We start from the raw sequence: 24,299 nt of genomic DNA, 5'->3' as shown, positions 1-24,299 counted from the left end.
TACTACGTGCCGCATGCGTACTTTGCAAATTGACTTGGCATCACCTGTCATCAACATTACTGATAAACCTGATGAAGCACCTCATAAGATCGTCGCATTTACGCATGCAAAATAAAAAATGCAAAACGGGACACGCAAAGGCTATAGTTACATGTCTTTGTGTCTTGGCCATGGATTAGAACACGCACTCTCAGTGCATTCGAACTCAGTCATCGCACTCATAAGCAGCCTTCAAGCATTCGAGTACAGAGCATGAATTTAAAATTCCCGTCAGGTGAAGTTAGCCACATTTTCCTGGAAAGAACACGCGGTCGTTTTTCCAACCTTCCACCTGGTTACTCATCTGCGTAAATATCGCTATTGCTTAACTCTTCGCTGCATAAAAAAATTTAATCCAATATGGATGACTCAGATGCATTTAATACTTCGTGTCACATGCGTACTTTGCAAATTGACTTGGCATCGCCGGTCATCAACCTTACTGATAAACCTGATGAAGCACCTCATAAGATCGTCGAATTTACGCATGACGAGTTAGCAAATCTGCACGAAACCAACCAAGACAACGAATGTTCACAAAAATCTCATTCGTTCAAAGTATTCAACTAAGTAGTTCCACAAAGACAGAAGCATTCACAATCACCATCTTGTGAAGAAAAGTCTTCTGTAGAAGCATCTAGTGTTCATCAATCACCAGATCGAAACAAAGCAGAAGGCTCAAACAAATCGAACATCGCACGCTGCCAAGCGCAAGAGCCCTTCGTAATGAACAGGGAAGAAGAAGCCTCCAAAGACCTTTTTGTCGATTCTAGTGCACCATCTTCATTTTCTTTTGAGAATCACGACATCCCAACGACTACCAACTATTTATTGGTGACGCCAACTATCAAAAAAAGCAGGCTCGTGTTACTAAAGGAGTACTAACTCATCAGATTTTGCAACATCAGCAGTGCCATCAAGAACTCAAAGAACTCCGGAAACTACGGCAGTTACATCAAGCACGACGACGAACTAAAATAAGATCACAAGCAGATTTGTGGCTTAAGAATGGTCGTCAGTAACGACACCAACTAAAGGAAAGACCAAGTCAACATCTGAGCCATATTCGTGCAAGGAAACGTCAAGTAAGTCTTCTGTACCAGATATCAAGGCATCATGTACAATTCTACCAACCGAGATACCACCACAGAAAACCACGAAACAGACTGATTGCTACCATTTGCAAAATGCCGGAACACAAACATCTTATCATCAACTTCGGTTTTCGCAAACGAAAGCTGGAAGCAATGCTTGTGTCTCAGCCACGACACAGAATACAGCGCCCACGACAGAAAATTCGGCACCTATGACGTCCGACCTTCAAATGCTACAAAGACGTCCAACCTCTTTCGTTATTCGCAGCTGCAGAAGCCGTTTTATTGTCAGTGCAGTTGTGCAGAACGCAGTTATCTTTTCCAGAACACCACAGTCAGCCTGGCCCACCAGAACTCCTGCGTTAACCGGACTGCTGAACTCTCCCCTGAAGTCTTTGAAAGTTTACGGAACTTCTTTGGATCATACACTCTAAGCCGAAAAAGACTAAAGTGGGGTATGCCATTGGTCCTTTAGGGGTCTAAATGCGCTGCCACAGATTTTGAACCAATTTTGGACTAACTGCGGGAGTAACTGCAAGGGCTCAACTGTTACCCCAAGCACTTACTCCACTTGGTTTAAATGTCGGCCCCAGTAGAATGATCCAGCGGGACTAACAGTTGAACCGTCTGGACCAATGGCAAAAAAATGGCGACACTGCTTTTGTGCAGTATATTTTATGTTTATTCCAATTTAATCAGCACTGAAGATCATAGTATGTTAATCATGCAACACACACACACACACACACACACACACACACACACACATACATACGCACTATTATTTCAAAGTAAAACACCGCAAACACTGACTGCCCGCGCTGTACTACAAAGAACAGGCTCTCGGGTATATATAGCACAGTATTTTGACCTCCCATCTAGTGCCAGTGGGCGACTTTTACTCGGCTTAAAAAAACAATAAACATTGATACCGTAACGCGAAAAATTACATCGGCTAATTCGTAGCACCGATGCGCACCGATCTTTTAATATGGATCCATCTAATATTCAACATGCTTCTAGCACGAGACTACGAATTATCAGCTGGTATTCGATCATGTCGGCCGAACCAGCGTTCGCAGTGCTGGCGCACGAGTCCGCAAACACAAACATAGCAGAGGCGCTTGTGCGGGAAAGCCGGCGAAGCAGCCGCAGGCGCCCCGCCGATGCCATACCGTGTCGGCTTGCCGACGGCGTCGCTAGGCTTACGACGAGTACGGCTAAACGACCGCCGGCGATCGCAACATGCGGCTCGCGTGAAATTTTCGTCGTCGTTATTTTATAGTCACAAATGAACAATAGGTAAGTGCCCCATGTTCGCTGTGTATTACGGAGTGATGTAGATATCTGTATACTTACAGCGACGAGACCGTATGCAGGCTCGGTTTTTTCATAGTGCTGGTAAGGCACAACCTGTGTACCGCTGGCCGCACGATTACTCGTATCCGCGGTCGCCTACACGTTGGATTTTTGATAACGATTGTCGCATGGATAAAAAGACATAAGTTTGCCTGAGCTACTATTTTTGTGAACTTGTACGCGACGTTTCCTTCGCTTGTGCCGGCAATGCACTCACACCGGCAGCCCGCTTGATACCGATGACGTACGAAGCCTACTTTTCCTATATATCGCTTTGAACTTCTGGTCACTGTGTGGGTACACGACCGCTGATGAACAGCGTACCTTTATTAGCATTGTCAGTGTTCACCGTAGTTCGAACTTATTCAGCACATTAAAGCGAGTTCTCGGCATTGCCCGTGTTTGCGGAGACTTTCACTTGGCTTCGGCTCGCCCGTGCCGGCATGGTGGAAACGCGAGGGCACTTGCTGTGTGCCCTGACAGCGTGTTGTACTACTTTCCTCTAATAACATCTTCTATTCGTTTCATAGTGCTTCACTTTCACAGTGGCGTATAGCCTATATAACTTGTTTTCATGATCGCCGACCACGCCGAGCATTGCAGTGCAGCATCGACAGGAGGCGATCGCGGCGCAGTTGCCCTCCCCGTTGGTCCTTTCATTGCCGGGCGTTTGCGCAAGACACGCATTGTCACACATTTAGTCCCTGTTGGACGAACCGTTCGTCCATTGGTTTAACGACTGCAGTTAGTCCAACTTTGCCGAATTTCGGCTTAGAGTGTAGAACCAACTGTGAATTTTGACATTTGTGACTTTTCAACCTCTCCTTGTTTACTTTTTCTTGTTCGTAATTCATGCCTTCTTTCGGGGGAGGGGAGATGGTGTAACGTATGAAGCGATGGTTGGTAGAGGCCGAGAAGGAAGAAGTGCTGAATAGAATAGACATGGCGTATGAGCCAGGCCACGTCTTTCAGTCATCATAGCGTCACATAAATAGTTTTACACAGCGAATAATACCACTGACGGGCAAACTCTGATGCCTGAATGTATGGCTTAAACGACAAGCACACTCAAACATTATCTTTATTCAAGTTTTTCATTTATCACGTATCAATGTCAGAACAGATAACCCAACTTTGCGTACATTCATAAACTTGAACAGGTCCATGTTGAGGCGATGACAACAGAAAACCCATGCGAACTTCTTGGAGGCTCTTTGGGACTCGCCAACTTCTTTAAGAGACAGTATACGTAAACATTGTTTCGCAAAGGAATTTAAATACTGCTATTAGGTACGTATAGTTTAATATTATCTGGCACGTTGTGCACGATGACATTTAGCGTAAACACTAGACAGGGAGCAAGCATGAGGTCACAGACGTCTTTGTTCACTCGCTTGTCCTCTGTCTGTTTGCGATCAATACCATTATGAATAACACGTTTCAGTTCAGCCAACTAGCCAAATTGTTACATTATATTTTTGCTCTGTTTATCCTGCGGAAGGTCGAGTGTAAAATTACATGGTATAGCTTATTTATTGCTGTTATCAAGCTATAGGATTAAGCTTAATCGAATGCACTGCTTTCTATTACAGCAGTAGTACTCACTGTTGGTCTAGTTCGCGCATACCTAAACTGAATAGTAGATTTAGCGCCAAAATCCCGACAGCACTGCACACGAAGAAAACCCATAGACTGGACACATTTACAGCAGATAATGAAAAACTTACGCGGGCAGAGCGTCATAATACCACACAGCATGGCCGGGTCACTGCGATACTTGAGGCCAGCGTAAATAATGTTGGCGTTCTTGTCCACGGCCAGCCTACAGGGTTCTTCGATGGTCGTGTAGAAAAATTCGCAAGTCACACTGACACGGTACATCACCTGCGCCTGTGAACAATATATGGGATCAATGCGAGGAAGCTTTAACCTTGCTTCATTTAATTTGCATGCCTCATTCATAACTGAACTCGTCTCCATCTTGGTCGACGGAGAAGTGTGCACGAAAGCATGGAGAACGCGCAAAGCGCATTCATCTTACTCTGAAGACGCTGGTCTTATTGGTACATTGGAACTAAGGGTGACCTACGCTAGGACGAGACGAAAAAGGCACTTGCGCAGGTCACTCTAAGTTCCCTTCCCACCCTCCCACCTCCTCACACACACGCACCTTTGCTGTAACGTACTGCCAAGTGCCATACGGTGCAAACCATTAATGCGTTTAACAATTTACTACGTACTACAAAACAGACAGGCTTCACATTTCAATATATAAAGAAGCTTGGAGACGCAGTGTAAACGCAGACGGAGCATAAGACGAATAGTAAGAGGTGTTGACTTTTGCCTTCGTCTTCGCTCTTTAAGGGTGTGACAATCATGGCAAAATAACTTTTAAAAGCTTCTCTAGGTGCATTAATAGTGCACTTCAATATATTTCAAGCCCGAGAGCGCCTTTCTTTCTTTTCTTTGTTATCATTTCATTCCCGTACACCCCAATGCAATACCCCTCTGCGGAGCAACGAATGGAGAACGCATCGAGACACCATTCATTAGATTATATCAAACTCGTTGAACATGATGGCAGCGCCGCAACATAGTCATGACGCCCGGGGCGTCCGCAGCAACACGTGCAGAGGTATATATACGTGCAAGACCCACCAAACTCAAAAAGCCATTCCGTCGCTTCTTTCCTGAGTTAAGCATGAACTCGTAATTAAATGCTTGCTCACTGAGAACGATTGTTGTAGAAACGTAGACAAAAACGCTCTGTATATTTAATTTCATATATAGTTACTTAGAATACACTTTTCGCATACCTGTCTGTTCAATTAAGCAACAAAGATCCAACCAAATCATTTAGGCAACGAAAAGGCACCGGCGCACGGGCTTACGTGTGCCTGCAAAAAAAAAAATTCACAGCTTCGCCCCAAAGGCGAAGCTGTGTGTAAGCGTCTCAGTTGTTACACTTCAGTGTGCCTGAAAGGTGCGTCCTTTTCGCAAACGGAAGCTGTGCAACGATTGCAGTGAGATTTGTGCTCCCCGTAACTACAACAGAATTATTCCAGTGCAAGCCTAACGCAAGGCAAGACGGCTGATCCACCCCACCGGGAGATGAGGGCACGCGAGATATTGTCCACTTGCCCTGCTCTCCGAGGGTCTACGCGTGATATAAGAGAGCTGCCGCGCGCTCATTGCGTCATCTTGCTGATAATGGTGAAAACACGATAGTTCCCCCCTTCCCCCGCGAGATGCCCCCCAACAGCGGTAAGAGGTAGATATAAATAGCTTGCCCTTTGAACGTTGGTGGAGATACCCCTCGGTGGCTCAGTGGTTAACGCCGCGCATTCACGACGCGGAAGTTCTATGATTGAGTTCGCGCGCCGAAGCCTTTTTTCTGGATTTTTTTTCTGCCTTGCATTTTCATATATACATACATATATATATATATATATATATATATATGTATGTATATATATATATATATATATATGTATATATATATATATATATATATGTATATATATATATATATATATGTATGTATATATATATATATATATATATATATATATATATATATATATATATATATATATATATATATATATATATATATGTGTGTGTGTGTGTGTGTGTGTGTGTGTGTGTATGTATGTATACGGTACATGACGCCAGCGGCGAAATGCAGCCGAGAGTGTCCATATAATTGCTATCACAATAAAATATACTTACAGCCGTTCTATTCATCAGGCACCTCTCGATGTAGTCTAGGTATGACTTGCAGAAGTAGCACTGAGTGGTGTCGTTTGCTGCAAAATAGTGACAAGAAGTGGCATCGCGTTTATGTTCAACGCCTGTACAGGAGGTGAGTCTAGTCTACAGCGTCACTGGTTTGGTTGTTACATGATGGAAGGTAAGCAATGTCGATAACGAACGAAGTGCATTAGACTGTCTTCTACATGGCTTTTTTTCGCTGAAAACAACGAGCACCACTGTGTAAGTGCATCATCGCAATCTCTGTTCTCCGGCGAAAGACGGTATATATTGGTTCCTGGCTGTGATAAACGTGTGTTTTCAGTGTGCGCAGGTGGTTTCGATGGTGTTAATGTGCTCATGTGTCAAATGGTGTATCTATTTCACTATTAATGCGTTCCCGTGTGCTCAGATTTGGGTGCACGTTAAAGAACACCAGGTGGTCTAAATTTCCGGAGCCCTCCACTACGGCGTCTCTCATAATCATATAATGGTTTTGGGACGTTAAACCCCACATATCAATCAATCACTATTAATGCACTGAATAAAGAGTTGGAAGGGAATAAATAGATTTGAGCCCAAACGTACAACACACAAGAAGAGAAAACGACTACACGAGCGCTGTCTCTTCTTTTTTGTTGTCAGCTTGCACTCAAATCTATTTCTGAATGAACCAACGCGTCCAAAGAAGCATTGAGTTAAGTGAGCGCCGTACGTGTTTTGCTTGCCTGCATGTCTGATTAGGTACAAGTGTGAATCTGCCATATTTTCACTGGATTATTGTAATATCGATATACAAAGTCAAGTGTAACGCACCAAGTATACATACAGTCGAAACCCTTCATAAGAAGCACTGATATAAGAGACAAATGGGTATAAAAGACAGCAGTGTGCCTGCAGTAAAATACGGTTTAATAAGATAATCCATACGAGATACCCTACTTTTAAAAGACATTTCATATAAAAGACACGAATTCCTACCTAGAGCATGCCTTTTATAAGTGCGTTCAACTGTATATGAACAAAATGAATTTCGCTCATATAAACACACGGCGTCAAAACGCACTGGCACCATGGTCAGTTCGTTTAACGGGGACCATGCACGCTAGTCCTGAAGTGATCGTTCCGTGATCAGCTGCTGCATTTTAACCACATACCCGCACACAAAGCCTTCGTCAAGTTACATAGAAAAACGCCGCAGTGGTGGCTAGATGGTTAGAGCGTCCGCTTGCAATGCTGGGGGTGCGGGATTTGATTCCCAGTGCCGACCAAGAACCCAAGGGTTCTTCCCAATGGGTATGGCAGTACACCGACCTGGCGCTCAGTTGTTTCTGGATACTCGTCTCGAAAGGTAGCCGGATAAGATTCTGCGAAAACCCTGGACGAACCTAATCCACCACATCATCATCATCCTGACTGACTACGCCCACTAGTGGGCAAATGCCTCTCCCATGATCCGCCAATCAACTCGGTATTGTGCTTTCTGCTTCCATTTTATACCTGCAAACTTTTTTAATCTCATCGGCCCACCTAACTTTCTGACTCCTCTTCGTGCGTTTACCTTCTCTGGGCATCCAGGCAGTTACTCTTAATGACCAGCGGTTATCCTGCCTACGTGCTACGTGCCTGGCCCATGTCCATTTCTTCTTCTTGATTTCAACTATGATATCCTTAACCCCAATTTGTTCCCTGACCCACTCTGCTCTCTTCTTGTCTCTTAAGGTTACACCTACCATTTTCCTTTTCATCGCTCACTGCGTGGTCCACCATTTAGGCTTGACCCTTTTTGTATGCCTCCAGGTTTCTGTTCCCCATGTAAGCACCGGCAAGATGTAGCTGTTATATACATTCCTATCGAGGGTTAGTGGCAGATTACCATTCCTGATTAGAGAATGTTTGCCGAATGTGATTCACTTTATCCTTATTCTTCAGGTTATTTCACTCTCATGGTTCGGCCAGCGGTTAGTACCTATCCTAAAAAGACATATTCCTTCACAAATTCCAGTGTCTCTCCACTTTCGCAAAGTGCTGTTGTCTGCCGAGGCTGTTGCACATTACTTTAGTTTTGTGCATATTAATTTTCAGACTTACTCTTCTGCTTTCCGTGCCCAGTTCAAATATCATGAGCTGTATAATCCGTTCACTGAGTTACTCATCAAGGCAATTTCATCACTGAATTATAGGTTATTAAGATACTCTCCATTTACTCTTATCCCTAACTCTTCCCAATTCTTCCCAATCTAGGTCCCTGAAAACCTCCTGCAAACACCCGGTGAATAGCATTGGAGAGATCGTGTCTCTCTGCATTACACCAATCTTTATTGGGATTTTGTCGCTTTCCTTATGGAGAACTAAGGTGTGTTTTGTGTGAATCCACTATATATATATATATATATATATATATATATATATATATATATATAAGGGAAAGAAACGTATACCTAAAGGCTCGTTTTTCTGTGTTTTAACACAATATAAATGAGATCTAACAGACAGTAATGCCAAGGAATGTACAGGGGAAGTTATTAGAACCGATGGAATGTAAATAAGAAGAAAGAAGAAAAGTGGATAAAAAATTAACCAGCCGTGAGCAGGAATCGAACCTACGACCTTCGAATAACGCGTTCGATGCTCTAACCACTGAGCTATCACAGCGGCCTTCCCTCCATCCACTTTTTTGGGTTTATATGTGAATTTAGAAGTAGGAGTGACAGTCAGCGCCATCTATAAGCCAAACAACGAGTGTGAAAACACTCTTATTCGCATGTTTGGCGTCACGTAGCACGTGAACTTATTATGAGCGGGCAGCTGATTAATTGTCCCTTTTATACAACTTAAACACACCAAGTCTGCCAGTACGAGACCCTCGTTCAATGAAATAAGGGAAAGAAGTGTATACCTAAGGGCTCGTTGTTCCGTGTTTTAACACAATATTAATGAGATCCTACTACTCACTCCTACTCCTAAATTCACATATAAACCCAAAAAAGTGGATGAAGGGAAGGCCGCTGTGATAGCTCAGTAGTTAGAGCATCGAACGCGTTATTCGAAGGTCGTAGGTTCGATTCCTGCTCACGGCTGGTTATTTTTTCATCCACTTTTCTTCTTTCTTCTTATTTACATTCCATTGGTTCTAATAACTTCCCCTGTACATTCCTTGGCATTACTGCCTGTTAGATCTCATATATATATATATATATATATATATATATATATATATATATATATATATATATATATATATATATATATATGTTTCTTCCAGTATAAATTCACCACAGACTTGGTGACATAGTTGCGCATCCACCGCTGCTGTGGGAGGTGGGAGGCACAGAATTGATGCCGCCAGGCACCTACTGCCTAAATAAGTATACAAGCGCACTTATGGCCTCGTATCCGGCAGAACAAAGTCCAGAGTAGCTTGGAAGGGCACCCAACCCGTGGAAAATAGGTGACATGGGACTGCCAGACTCGAAATTAAGGTCATCCCGTTTTTTTTACATTAGCTATGTCACACACCTATAAGTGTGCCCTGTAGGTTGGACTCATGAATTTATTTTTGTAGGGTATGCGAAAAACAAGCGGCCTACTTATATAGAGAGACAAAGACACAAGTATGCTTGCCTTTCTCAGCCGTCCACCTCACTTTCACGTGAAATTGAAATGCAATTGTAACTATCAATGACTTCGAAATAACGCGGGGGCACATCTTTTGAATCTGCGGTTTCCGTATTCATTCTCAAAGCTCCGTGTAAAACAGGATGTAGTACCCACGTATCCATTGTGTAGTATTCTGTATGAGCAAATAATTTACTTTTGACCCCAGCGTGTGCGTGCAAAGAGGGATTTATGTGAAACTTCAGTTGGCAGTGGGTGAGGGTGAGGAACTCGTTGGGCTGAGTTTTTTCGCTGCTATGCACACAACATATTCCAACCCGGATCAATAAACAGACTTGGCAGATCGCTGCTAATGGAAGTGTTACATGCCCAAGATAATAATTACTTTCATGCTTTAAAGAATGAAAAAAAAAGCATACGCACAGGCAGATACTGTTTCCAGCCAATTTAGCGATGAAAAGCTGACCGCTGTCAGACGTCGACTTCTCATTTGCTCTCGGTGATGCTTCTCCAGTGCCTCTTTGAATAGCCCCTGCATGCAGCCTTCACGTAAGCAGTGGCAAAATCATGGGGAAGGAGGGGGCGGGTCGGTAGGGTCCTCACTTCCCTTCTCGGGCAGGGGGGACAACCCTTTCAAATGTCCCCCCTTGAGATTTAGCTTTAGAACATCCTACTGAAATTGCTTGACAGTTAATTGCAGCACACTCCAAGCAACACTGTTATATATAAAATTTGATTATTCCTAAAAAGTGTACGCGACGGGGAATACAACTCGAAGTAAACTAAGGCTGTGCTTCGATGTGGTAGCATATGCACATGATTGTTTAACCCAAATTTACATAGCATAATTACATACAAAAGCCCGGTCATTTAAGAATTAAACCATGATTACATCACAAACGAACATTTCTACTGTTTCCTGGTTATTGTTTTTATAAAACACCGCCTGGCTGTCGCCGAGGCTCATGCTCGCTTAATTTATTTTATTGCAAATCATGGCAAATTTTTGCATATTTAAAACAAACATATATTTATAAAAACAATATAGCCGCCAATACAGGATTTCTGTGCCCACTCAGAATTTTTTCTCGATTTACGCCAATGAACGCTAGTATGCCCAATCACTCCTCTTCTGGGTGCAGGCAGTCACGAAATGAACACTGCCGCAAATGCGAGCAACCACGCGCTGCACGCGATTGCCTATACCGACTTTACGGCAATGGGGATCACGCCATTACTTAATCTTCTTGAACATCACTGTGGCGCCACTAACCTTCGGATTCTAACTCGTGTACCACTAATAATATCTGTTTTACGTTACGAAATGAATATTTGAATGAGAGACATCATAGTGGAGGGCTCCGGAAGTTTCGGCTATCTGGTGTTTTGTAACGTGTACTCCTATCGCACAGTGCACGGACCTCTACCATCACGCCTTCATTGAAATGCCACCACCGGGACCTGGATCGAACCCGTGACCTGCGGGCCAGCAGCCGAGCACCGTATAACCACTACGCCACCTCGGCAGACGATTGTCCTAAAGAAGCGTTTTAAATATTGAAGGGGTTCTGCGACATTTTTTTAAGGTAACTATCGAATGGCCTCCCTATCGAAGTTTGTTGCCGCACAAATCCACTGCCGCGTAAGTTTTTAGAGTCCGTGAAGTACAAGTGGAGTCACATGGATTTGCCGCACGTTCCAAGCGTTTCTTTCACCTTTCGTCCCAGCGGCAGGGCAGGGCAGGGCAGAAGCTGAAAGTTGACGTCAGCGTCCGTCACGACCATGAGTGCTTTCCTGTTCTCTTTGAACACGCGGCTCACTTTCGTTATAATCGCGATCAAGTGCACTGGTGTAATTCTTTTATATAAAGCTAGCAATGCAGAGTACAGCGCGGAGCATCCCAGCACACTTTGGTGGCCGCAGTAGTTGTGCAGCTCAGGACGCTCAAAACAGTCAATGGCCGTGTCCACGTGCGTTTGGGCATATGAAACAACTGGGTTTGGTTATATGACACCATTTGTAGAGATATTACTTTGGCGATTTTATGACATGCTGCCTTCGTGTGTCAGGGACGGCTGGCTAGTGTCATTTCTGCTTAAGCCACATTAGTCTCCAACATTAGCGTGCTTTTTACTCGCGCGTAGAATTGATATGGACTGCAAACAGAACACGACAGCGTCACCGAAAATTCGTCAAAAATGTTCATTTAATTACCATCGCAATTGATGATGTACCCGCCTCATCTACCTCGCGGACACGAAGAGGACACGCTTTCTTACACGCACGGTACCATGTAGATAATCTTGTCACAGTTTGCCTTCTTGCCAATTGGCGGGACATTCTTCTTCGGCAAAGGGAGCAGCGAAGAGAATCTGGTCTTTTACATAAGGACTTGGATAGCCAACAAAGCACGAATCGGAGACGCATACAAAGCAACCTTGTCCTTCCCAGTTGGATAAATAGGGACAAAGGAGGCTTGGCATACCTGGCAAAGATATGGTTGTATACGAGGGACTATTGGTAAGCTGCCCGCTCGTAATAAACTCACGTGCTACGTGATGCCACAGAGGCTCATAAAATGGTGTTCTACACTCGCCGCTATGGCTACAGATGACGCTGACACTCCCACGTTTAAATTCACATAAAAACCCAATAAAGTGGCTGGGGGGATAGCCGCCGTGATAGCTCAGTGATTAGAGCATCGAACTCGTTATTCGAAGGTCGTAGGTTTGATTCCTGCTCAGGGAAAGTTATTTTTTTACACACTTTTTTTTCTTACTTACATTGCATTGGTTCTAATAAATTCCCCCATACATTCCTTGGCATTATTGACTGTTAGATCTCATTATTATTGTGTCAAAACACGGAAAAACGAGCCCTTAGGTATCCATATATATATATATATATATATATATATATATATATATATATATATATATATATATTGTTATGGCGTTTATAAGCAGGCACACAGCGAGTATACACAATGGCGACAGTAACGGCCAAGCACGGACTCTCAGCGCGAGCGGCGTCCTTTTTGGGTAGACCCACTAGAGAACACTTGTGAGTTTGACCCACTTCAGTGTTCGGCGGCTTCTCTACAATTACCCCGGGGTCGAAGAGGGAGCCACCTGGCGACCTAACAGCTTGTCACTACGAGCGGGTCATAGTAAGCCTTCAGGTGCTCCACGTTGACTATGTCGCGCCCGCGACGGCGCATGTCCGAAGATTGTTCAATTGGCTCGACAAGATAGTTGACTGGAGATGTGCGCTCGATCACACGGTAGGGACCTTCATATTTCGGGAGTAGTTTGGAAGAAAGCCCAGCTACAGAGGTCGGGATTGGGAGCCATACAAGGGAACCAGGAAGGAACTTGGGTTCAGAAGTGGCGGAGCCATCACGAATACCCTTCTGCTGCTCTTGCTCATGCGTCGTAAATGTTTTGGCCAGCTCGCGACACTCTTCAGCAAGCCTGGCTGTCTCGTAAATAGGTGCACACTCAGATGGATCCGGCGTGCACGGGAGTATCGTGTCGATGGTGTGTGACGGGTGCCTTCCGTACAGCAAGAAGAAAGGTTAAAAACCAGTCGTGCTCTGAGGGGCGGTGTTGTAGGCGTAGGTGACTAAGGGCAGTATAGTATCCCAATTCGTGTGGTTGGCGGCGACGTAAATCGAAAGCATGTCGCCGAGGGTGCGGTTAAAGCGTTCGGTCAGACCATTCGTCTGCGGGTGGTAAGCAGTTGTTTTGCGGTGGAAAGAATGGCACTCCGTGAGAATGGCTTCGACGACTTCTGACAAAAAAACACGGCCTCGATCGCTGAGAAGCTCCTGAGGTGGACCATGGCGCAGTATGAATCGATGCAGTAGGAAGGACGCAACATCACGCGCAGTAGCCGCAGAGATAGCCGCGGTTTCGGCGTATCGCGTTAAATGATCTACGGCGACGATGGCCCAGCGGTCACCAGCCGACGTCAGAGGAAGTGGTCCATACAAATCGATACCTATGCGCCCAAACTGACGCTCAGGGCAAGGTAACGGTTGCAGACTGGCTGGCGAAATGTGTGCTGACGGTTTGCGGCGTTGGATAGCGAGGCAGGAGCGAACGTAGCGGTACATCCCGCGCCAGAAGTAGCGTTGTCGAATGCGATGGTAGGTTTTGAATACACCCCGCCGCGGTGGTCTAGTGGCTAAGGTACTCGGCTGCTGACCCGCGGGTCGCGGGTTCGACTCCCGGCTGCGGCGGCTGCATTTCCGATGGAGGCGGAAATGTTGTAGGCCCGTGTACTCAGATTTGGGTGCACGTTAAAGAGCCCCAGGTGGTCAAAATTTCCGGAGCCCTCCACTACGGCGTCTCTCATAATCAAATGGTGGTTTTGGGACGTTTAACCCCACAAGTCAATCGATCAATCAGGTTTTGAATACCCCAGAGTGCGCGCATTGCGGATCAGAATGGAAAGAATCACATATCTCTGACCGCAGACTGCGGGATATCACGAGTAACCACTGCCGGCCATCGGTGTCGTAATTGCGTCGGTGTAGGAGGCCATCAAGGATGGCGAAATGGCGAGCTTGACGACGCAAGGCACGCGTGGATGGCGTTGCGGATGGATCAGAGAGCAAGTCGATGAGCGGGCCGATCCAATTATCCTTTCGCTGTTCGGTAGCGATGATGTCAACATCAATGGCAGAAACAGCAGCAGAGGATACTGAGCAGAGCGCATCACCTTCGGGCAGAAGGGAGCGCGAGAGGGCGTCGGCGTCAGCATGCTGGCGTCCGTTACCGTACAGCACGCGGATGTCGTAGTCTTGTAAGCGAAGAGCCCAACGGGCGAGACGGCCTGAGGGATCCTTCAAGGATGAAAGCCAGCATAGTGCATGATAGTCGGTGACGACATCAAATAGGCGACCATACAATTAAGGTCGAAACTTTGTAAGGGCCCAGATGATTGCCAGGCACTCTTTCTCCGTGACGGCGTAGTTTGTCTCGGCTCTCGTGAGCGTACGGCTTGCATATGCTACGACATATTCAGGGAATCCGGGTTTGCGCTGCGCCAGGACAGCGCCGAAGCCTACACCGCTGGCGTCTGTGTGCACCTCCGTCGGGGTCGTAGGGTCGTAGTGGCGTAGAATGGGAGGAGACGTCAGCAAATGGCGGAGCTTCGCGAACGCGGCGTCGCACTCAGACGACCACGAATTGAGGGGCCCGTTACTTCTAAGGAGCTTCGTCAGCGGTGATATAATCGTAGCAAAGTTTCGTATGAAGCGTCGGAAGTATGAGCACAGGCCCACGAAACTACACAGTTTTTTGACGGACGCAGGTTTGGGGAATTCAGCCACGGCCCAAAGCTTGGCTGGGTCAGGAAGAATGCCATCCTTAGACACGACGTACCCTAGGATGGTGAGTTGCCGTGCTGCAAAGCGGCACTTCTTCAGATTTAGTTGCAAGCCGGCATTGCTCACACGTGCGAAAACTTCTTTCAGACGTTGGAGATGCGTGAAGAAATCTGGAGCGAACACAACAACGTCATCGAGGTAACACAAGCACGTGTGCCATTTCAAGTTGCGCAGAACGGTGTCCATCATGCGCTCAAAGGTCGCAGGTGCATTACATAGACCAAACGGCATGACGTTGAATTCGTACAAGCAGTCGGGTGAGATGAACGCAGTCTTCGGTCGAGCGTCATCAGCCATGGGTACTTGCCAGTACCTCGAGCACAGTTCAAGAGAAGAAAAAAACTCGGCTCCGTGAAGGCTGTCAATTGCGTCATCGATGCGCGGCAGTGAGTAAACATCCTTGCGAGTGATCTTATTGGGCCGTCTATAGTCCACACAGAACCGCACAGAACCATCTTTCTTCGCAACAAGAACAATAGGAGACGCCCATGGACTGTCCGAGGGCCGAATAACGTCGCGTCTGAGCATATCATCAACCTGCTTGTTAATTTCCCGAAGTTCAGCAGGCGACACGCGGTAGGGACGTTGCCGTAATGGTGTATGGGCACCAGTATCGATACGATGTGTAACAGCAGACGCGCGACCGAGAGAACTTCGCCCGACATCCAAAGAAGAATGATATTCTCGCAGCAGGTCCAGAAGCTGGGAACGCTGTACCGACGTAAGATTGTCATCAATGTAGGGGCCAAATACATCAGGAGATGATGAATCATAAGTGGAATCGGCAATGAGTAAGGTAAAAACACAGTATACTATAGTGATGGGCGACTTTAATGCAAAGGTAGGGAAGAAGCAGGCTGGAGACCGGGCAGTAGGAGATTATGGCATCGGTACTAGAAACGCCAGAGGAGAGCTACTAGTAGAATTCGCAGAACGCAATAATTTACGGATTTTGAATACCTTCTACCGAAAACGAGAAAACCGCAAGTGGACATGGAGGAGCCCTAATGGCGAAAATAAGAACGAAATAGACTTTATAATGAGTGCACAACCTGGAATCGTGCAGGATGTGGAAGTGATTGGCAAGGTACGATGCAGTGACCATAGAATAGTACGGTCTCGAATTCGCCTAGACTTGAAGAAGGAACGACAGAAACTGATACGCAAGAAGCCAATCAATCAGCTAGCACTGAGAGGGAAAGTACAGGAATTCAGAGTGTCGCTGCAGAACAGGTACTCGGCTCTTAGTGAGGAAACGAACCTTAGCGTAGATACAATGAATGATAATCTAACGAGTATCATTACGGAGTGTGCAGTGGAAGTTGGAGGCAGGGTAGTTAGACAGGACACTGGCAAGCTTTCCCAGGAAACGAAGAACCTAATTAAGAAGCGTCAAATCATGAAAGTGTCAAGTACAACAGACAAAATAGAACTGGCAGAGCTTTCGAAGTTGATTAATAGACGTAAGGTATGCGATGTAAGAAGGTATAACATGGAGAGAATTGAACACGCTCTGAAAAACGGAGGAAGTGTCAAAGCATTGAAGAGGAAACTTGGGATAGGCAAAAGTCGGATGTATGCACTAAGGGACAAAGAAGGCAAAATAACTACCAATATGGATAGGATAGTTAAAATAGCAGAGGAGTTTTACAGAGATCTGTACAGTAGCCGTGACAACCACGGCCTTAATACTATAAGAACTAGCAGTAACCCAGATTACACCCCACCAGTAATGATAGAAGAAGTCAGGAAAGCTTTGGAGAGCATGCAAAGGGGCAGAGCTGCTGGTGAGGATCAGGTAACATCAGATCTGCTGAAAGATGGAGGACAGATTGTGTTAGAAAAACTAGCCACCCTGTTTACGAGGTGTCTCCTGACGGGAAGAGTACCAGAGTCTTGGAAGAACGCTAACATCATCTTAATACATAAGAAAGGAGATGACAAGGACTTGAAGAATTACAGGCCGATCAGCTTGCTCTCTGTAGTATACAAGCTATTTACAAAGGTAATTGCTAACAGAGTAAAGAAAACATTAGAATTCAATCAACCAAAGGAACAAGCAGGATTTCGAACAGGCTACTCAACAATTGACCACATTCATACTATCAATCAGGTAATAGAGAAATGCTCAGAGTATAACCAACCCCTATACATAGCCTTCATAGATTACGAGAAAGCGTTTGATTCAGTAGAAATATCAGCCGTCATGCAAACACTGCGGAATCAGGGCGTAGATGAAGTATATATAAACATTCTGGAAGAAATCTACAGGGGATCAACTGCTACCATAGTGCTTCATAAAGAAAGCAACAGGATACCAATCAAGAAGGGTGTAAGGCAGGGGGACACAATTTCCCCAATGCTATTTACCGCGTGCTTACAGGAGGTTTTCAGAAGCCTAGAATGGGAACAGTTAGGGATAAGAGTCAATGGAGAATACCTTAGTAACCTGCGCTTCGCCGATGACATTGCATTGCTGAGTAACTCGGGGGACGAATTGCAACTCATGATTACGGAGCTAGACAAGGAGAGCAGAAAGGTGGGTCTTAAAATTAATCTGCAGAAAACGAAAGTAATGTACAACAACCTCGGCAAGGAGCAGCGCTTCGAGATAGGTAATAGTGCACTTGAAGTTGTAAAAGACTATATCTACTTAGGGCAGGTAATAACCGCAGAGCCGAACCACGAGACTGAAGTAACTAGAAGAATAAGAATGGGGTGGGGCACATTTGGCAAGCACTCTCAAATTATGACAGGTAGTTTGCCACTATCCCTCAAGAGGAAGGTATATAACAGCTGTATCTTGCCGGTACTTAGCTACGGAGCAGAAACCTGGAGACTTACAAAGAGGGTTCAGCTTAAATTGAGGACGACGCAGCGAGCAATGGAAAGAAAAATGGTAGGTGTAACCTTAAGAGACAAGAAGAGAGCAGAGTGGATTAGGGAACAAACGGGGGTTAAGGATATCATAGCTGAAATCAAGAAGAAGAAATGGACATGGGCAGGGCATGTAGCGCGTAGACAGGATAACCGCTGGTCATTAAGGGTAACTGACTGGATTCCCAGAGAAGGGAAGCGGGTTAGGGGGAGACAGAAGGTTAGGTGGGCAGATGAGATTAAGAAGTTTGCGGGTATAAATTGGCAGCAGCAAGCACAGGACCGGGTTAACTGGCGGAACATGGGAGAGGCCTTTGTCCTGCAGTGGACGTAGTCAGGCTGATGATGATGATGATGATGATGATGATGAAGTGGAAACAGCACTGACGGTACGCGAATTGGGACAACGCGAGTCATCAGGTACGTCCAGGACTTGTGCATTATCCACTGGTTCCACTCTGCCGAGACATTCCCCTCGAACCAAGGTAACAGTGCACGGGGATGGGTTGGTCACAAAAATAGCGGCGTTGCTCTGGGTGATTTGCACGGTCGCGAAAGGTACTAGCAACCCTTTCCTTCGGCAAGCACAATCGGATGGCGAAACGAGTGCAATTGTGTCAGAGAGTCTAGCGCAGTAGACAGATACACCCATCGCCGAGCTTGGAGGCACTATGGTGTCGTCTTTCACGAGAATCTTGCTCAGTTTCGAGGGACTGTCTTCCGGCGTCAAATGCGAGAAGGGTGAGACTTCAATTTCGGCAGCGCCACAATGGATGACGGCGTCGTTGCGGGAGAGAAAATCCCACACCAGGATGACGTCATGAGAGCATGCAGGAATGATGATGAATTGGCCGACATACAGAACATCCTGAACGACAACGCGAGCTGTGCACTCTGCTGAAGGATGAATACGATGCAAACCGGCAATACGAAGGGACAACCCAGAAATCGGCGTCGTCACTTTTCGAAGCAAGCGGCAAAAGTTTTCGCCCATAACGGATACCGCAGCTCCAGTGTCAATAAGAGCAGATGCATGAACACCGTCCACAAGCACGTCTAAGACATTAGATGGGCGGCTCTGAGGGCTTTCACATTGCAATAGCATCCCAGCCCTTGCCTCGGGGACTGCGACGACTAGTTTTCCCGCTCATGAGTAGCCGAACATGGCCTCATGGGGGACAGGGAACGACGTCGTGGAGACGGCGACCTTCGAGGAGATGGACCTGGGCGAGACGGCGGTGGCATAGACGGTGGTTCGTCGTGATAGGGACGGCTGAGGTTGCCAGCAACAGGCTAAGAAATTGGAGCCGGCTGTACGCGATGACAATAACGGGCTACGTGACCGGCGTAACCGCAGGCAAAACAGATGGGCCGGTTGTCGGGTGTGCGCCATCAGTTCGCTGGGGTAGGTCTTGTCCATGACGCAAGAGCCGATGGACGGAACGGTGGCTGGAAAGGCTGCAGGGTGTGCTGGAGCTGAGTCTGAGAGGTCACGTCAACATACGTAGCCGGCATACCCGCTGCAAAGGATGGAGGTCGTGCGGCAGCTTCGGCGTAAGTCAGTGGGGCGGGCGGTTGAACGACTGGAGGCGGCCTGGCGACCACTTGGGCGTAACTTGGGGGCGCAGGGGCCGGAAGCTGTTGTGGTTGGTACGCAGGCATGACCTCCGCTATTTCCTGCTCAATTAATTGCTTGGCGAATGGGTGGAAGAATGGTAGTGGTCGATTGTTGAGCAGCTGGTGGGTGGGCAAAGGGCAGGAGAGAGAACTGCCGTGCGATTTCCTCACGTACGAAGGACTTGAGGTCTGCCAGCAGTGCCACCTGATCACAGCTCCCCTCCAAGCCTGTAAGCCCTGCATCTCGTGGTGTGGAGCGACGGGTCATCGAACGCTGCCGGCGGAGCTCCTCGTAGCTCTGGCACAGCGTGATGACCTCAGCTACTGTGCCTGGGTTTTTGGCAAACAGCATCGTGAAGGCATCATCATCAATGCCCTTCATGACGTTCCGGATCTTGTCTGATTCGGACATGCTGTCGTTGGATTTCTTGCACAGGTCCAGGACATCTTCTATGTAACTGGTGAATGATTCACTGGCTTGCTGAGCGCGTTCGCGTAAGCACTGCTCGGCTTGCAGCTTACGAACGGCAGGGCGGCCAAAAACGTTGGTGATAGCGGTCTTGAAATCGGACGCGTGGTTGTTGTACCACAAGCTTGCCACGCCCGCAAGTTAGAACACCAAGTTTGTCAACTTGCCGTCCTCGTCCCATTTGTTGGGGACGCTCACGCGCTCGTAAATGACGAGCCAGTCCTCCACGTCAGTTCCATCGGCGCCCGTGAAGATGGGTGGATCTCGGATCCTGGGGACACCGGGACAAGGGGGTGGCATGGGAGGAGGCGTTTACTGAGAGGCGTCGTGGGACATGGTAGATTGCAGCGTACGTGAGCGCAGTTCCAAGGGCATCGAATGGGATTGTAGCACTCTCCACCAATTTGTTATGGCGTTTGTTAGCAGGCACACAGCGAGTATACACAATGGCGACAGTAACGGCCAAGCATGGACTCTCAGCGCGAGCGGCGTCCTTTTTGGGTAGACCCACTAGAGAACACTTGACAGTTTGACCCACTTCAGTGTTCGGCGGCTTCTCTACAATATATATATATATATATATATATATATATATATATATATATATATATATATATATATATCGTTCCCAAAGCGCAGTTTTCTGGCTGATTCGACAGGGCATCTGCCATGTTATTTCTAGCATTCGTCAGCCTGTAGAAGTGCACAACGAATGAACCATCACAGGCGATCACGAAAATTCAGGTTCTAGGAATCCAATTTTTCTTGAAGTGAAAATGTTCTTGAAATGTAGAATACCTGCACATTCCTTACGCATTACGCATTCTCTATAGCAGGTGGGTTTTAGTCCGGCAACATGAAATATTTCAATAAAGCGTCCATAGCGAATGTACTGTTTCGCAGTTTATTTTTGCGTGGTCAGTAGAAAGAGAGAGAGAGAGAGATCTGAGAAAAAAGAAAATAAGAGGACGTTATTTTTCTGCCTCCCACCGAGCGGGCATATGGCTCAACGCCTCTAGGAAAAGAGAAGGAATCAAGCAAACAGAGAAAGAGAAGGCTGAGAGGTTAACCTGAAAGACTTCCGGTTGGCTACCCTACACTGGAGTATTATAAAATGAGAAAAGAAAAAAAGAGGAGGCATGAAGAAAAAGTGGACGTAAACTTCATAGAGACAAAGATATAAGAAGGGGTGAGTAGATGACAATAGAGTATCTTGTCATTCCAGGCAGGGCAGATGGAGCCAAGGCGTTTGTCTATAGGGCGTCGAACCCACAGGAGCCGCAAATCCGAGAAATGTTCGCAGGGCTGGTATCCTGAACCATGCGGGAAAGAGGAAATCCTCCAGAGTTATCGCAGGGAGACGTATTCGCAACTTCCAGGTACCATGGCGCCGCTGAGCGGTGAAGCCCAGGAGCTCTGTCGGGCTGGTTGAAGCTTTGAGCCTGTTTCAAACAGCAGACGCTGCTGCTCGTTTTCACGCATTTGTGGTCATTTTTCAACGTTGTGAACGGACTCCATATTACCGTAACCTTTTGAGATTCTCAAGTTGAAGAGAAAGTAGAAATTAAAACGCCAACTAACTTCACTGCGAGCCTCGATGCTCACAGCCTATATACACCAGGAGGAAACTTAAGCGTCCCTTTCAAAGTAGCGCACCAAAGAGCCATCACGGGTTAAGAGGGTTGAATTTAGCAGGTAAATAGCTAAGGCCCGTGAATCTATGCAGCACCCATTTTCAGCACGAGTACAGGAACTTCCAGGTTTGCAGTTCTCGCGCTTGATTCGTCTGCTCGTAGTGTTCCGCTTCTAGAACAGAATGAAAGGACCAGTTTGAAAACGTTCATCGCATCATTAAACATCTGAGGCGTCTGCGAAGCACTTTCATGACCTTCACATAATTTATGCAGCGTTGCATGCGATTACGTACAGCCAGCAAGTGAACAACGTACTTGTAGGCCTTATTTGCAATATTACGCAAATTTATTTTTGCAATATTCTACCCGGCATTTATTTACTTAATAGAGTATGTTAGCGCTCCACTGCTATCTTGAAAACATAAATTCAAGAGACACCAAAGCGCGAAGAATTGCGCTTTGGTCTTCTCCAAAAGTGTACTTTCCACTATCGTTCTTTCCGGGCGATCATCTCAACGACCACCATGTTGGCTGAATAGAAGCGCTACCAATAGGTCATGAAAGTTACGAATAGGAGACGATGCACCATCTCGTGCACCTCGTGCATCGTCTACATCGAATAGGTGAACAATGCACCATCTCGCATCGTTCACCGGCCCGAGCAAGGCAGTAGGAAATGATGTGCTCCAGCGTTTCTTCGGCACCACATCTGCGACACGCAAGGGATCAATAGCTACCCGTGGAGTACTTGCACACTGTAGGCCAGGCACTGCCGGTTCGCAGACGAAACAGCAGCAATCGCTCACGTCTCTTCAGGTCAGTCACCAGTCAACAATAGGCGCGGCAGTACACTACCGCTTGCCACCCGCTTGTCAGGATGAGCCATTGGTATACCTGACGCGGGTATTGTCGGGAACAGTCTGACATATCTACCGCCTTGTTGATTGGGTGTAGCCATGGTGAGCTGTATTTGTGGTGGCATCGACCTCCTCGTTCTCACCTATTCCAATGTGGGAGCGAGTCCAATGGAGGAACCAGGCACACACCACTAGCTCTGATGGCATTTAGCTTGGCGTGCCGCACCGCAACAATGAGCCCATCTTAGACTGGTTGCAGCGGCACTTGCAGGGCTGGCCATGAGTCGCAGAGGTTCACCGCAATCTTCTGGGGTGTTGTAGCAGCGAGGTAGTCGGCTGCCAAATGAAGACCAGCCAATTCAGCTGCCGTGGAGCTGGCGTGAAAGGTATGACGCAAGCAGCCGCAGCGGATCGGCAATTGTCCTGGACGAATCCGTGAACATCAGGAGATGGCCCCGCAGGCTCTCGTGGACTTTCACCACGACTGACTTGTGGAGCGGAAACGCTGGAAAACGCCTTTTGCATAGGTTGTCCAGCTCCAACTGCACGTCCAGAGGCTGCTCATGCGGTGGATGGGGCCGGATAGGGCAAGAAGCCTGGGTTACCGGATAATCATTCAGAGCACATATTTGTTTCATATCTGAAGCTGGTCGGTTCCGCAGCCTCCGAAACAGGCCTACGCCTCTAGGGGCTTTGTGGAGACGACAAACATGCTGCAGCACCTGTCACAGTTTCAGAAGCGACAGGGGCGATACCTGGGCCTCCACCATTGAAGCAGCCACGGGTGAGTGGTGGAGAGTCCCATTAAGCGCCGAATCGTCATGCAGTGTTGCCGATCCAACTGCTCCTTGCAGTGTGGCACCAGTTGAACCAGGGGCAGTGCACAGGTCTGCACCGCTGTTGTAGCATCTTCGTAGATCCGAAGGGCCATCCATCCTTGACCCCTGCTTAGCAGCTTGCCATCAGCATTCTGGACCCTGGTACCATTGCAGATGTCGAGTTTGACGTCGGCTATCCACGTAAGCCAGTGACCTATAGGCTTAGACCGATAGGTGCGTAACTGCTTTGCTCCACGGTATTGGCCGATCTCTCAGCCCGATTCTTTGGATGACCTTAATCAGCAGCTCTGGGGTAGACCAGCAGTGCCTCTGTTTTCGTGGGCGACAAGACAAGCCTGATCGCTTCGAAAAAGGTGGCCACTGCATCCAGGAAGCATTCCAGGGCGCGCCTGATCACTGTGAGGTACCGCCTGGACCCCGTAACCCAAAGTGCCACGTCAGCTGAGTACAACGAGCACTGCGTGGGGTAACGCGTCAATCGGTAGCGTTTCTGGTAGCCCCGCCAGCACCAGGTTGAACAAATAAGTCACAACTTTGCCGCAAAGGCAAATAAATGAACGTGATAGCAAGAAATTATAAGGTCACCCGCAGAATAGCAAGCACGTCGAAACGTGCCCCGCGTTTCTTACGGGCAAATGACGCACAAAAAATACTCACAGGTACAGATGAACGCGAATAAGCGTCTCAGTTGTTACTTCGCTGTGTCTGAAAAGCGTGCCCCTTTCGCAAACGGAGACTGCGCAACAAT

General features: G+C 47.0%; 1 protein-coding gene across 1 annotated transcript in view; it reads right to left on the bottom strand.

The window, feature by feature from the left end:
- Positions 1-24,299, bottom strand: part of LOC119168312 (uncharacterized) — a 42,683-nt gene that overhangs the window by 5,307 nt on the left and 13,077 nt on the right. The window contains exons 2-4 of the mRNA XM_037419716.2: positions 10,287-10,395; positions 6,225-6,301; positions 4,220-4,382 (exon numbers count right to left, since the gene is read on the bottom strand). Of these exons, the coding sequence (XP_037275613.2) occupies positions 4,220-4,382; positions 6,225-6,301; positions 10,287-10,395 (349 nt within the window). The remainder of the gene's footprint in view (positions 1-4,219; positions 4,383-6,224; positions 6,302-10,286; positions 10,396-24,299) is intronic.

Source organism: Rhipicephalus microplus, chromosome X (assembly GCF_043290135.1).
Source record: "Rhipicephalus microplus isolate Deutch F79 chromosome X, USDA_Rmic, whole genome shotgun sequence".
Lineage (NCBI taxonomy): Eukaryota > Metazoa > Arthropoda > Arachnida > Ixodida > Ixodidae > Rhipicephalus > Rhipicephalus microplus.
Note: the sequence above shows the minus strand (reverse complement) of the source record. Positions and strands in the feature narration are given on the sequence as shown.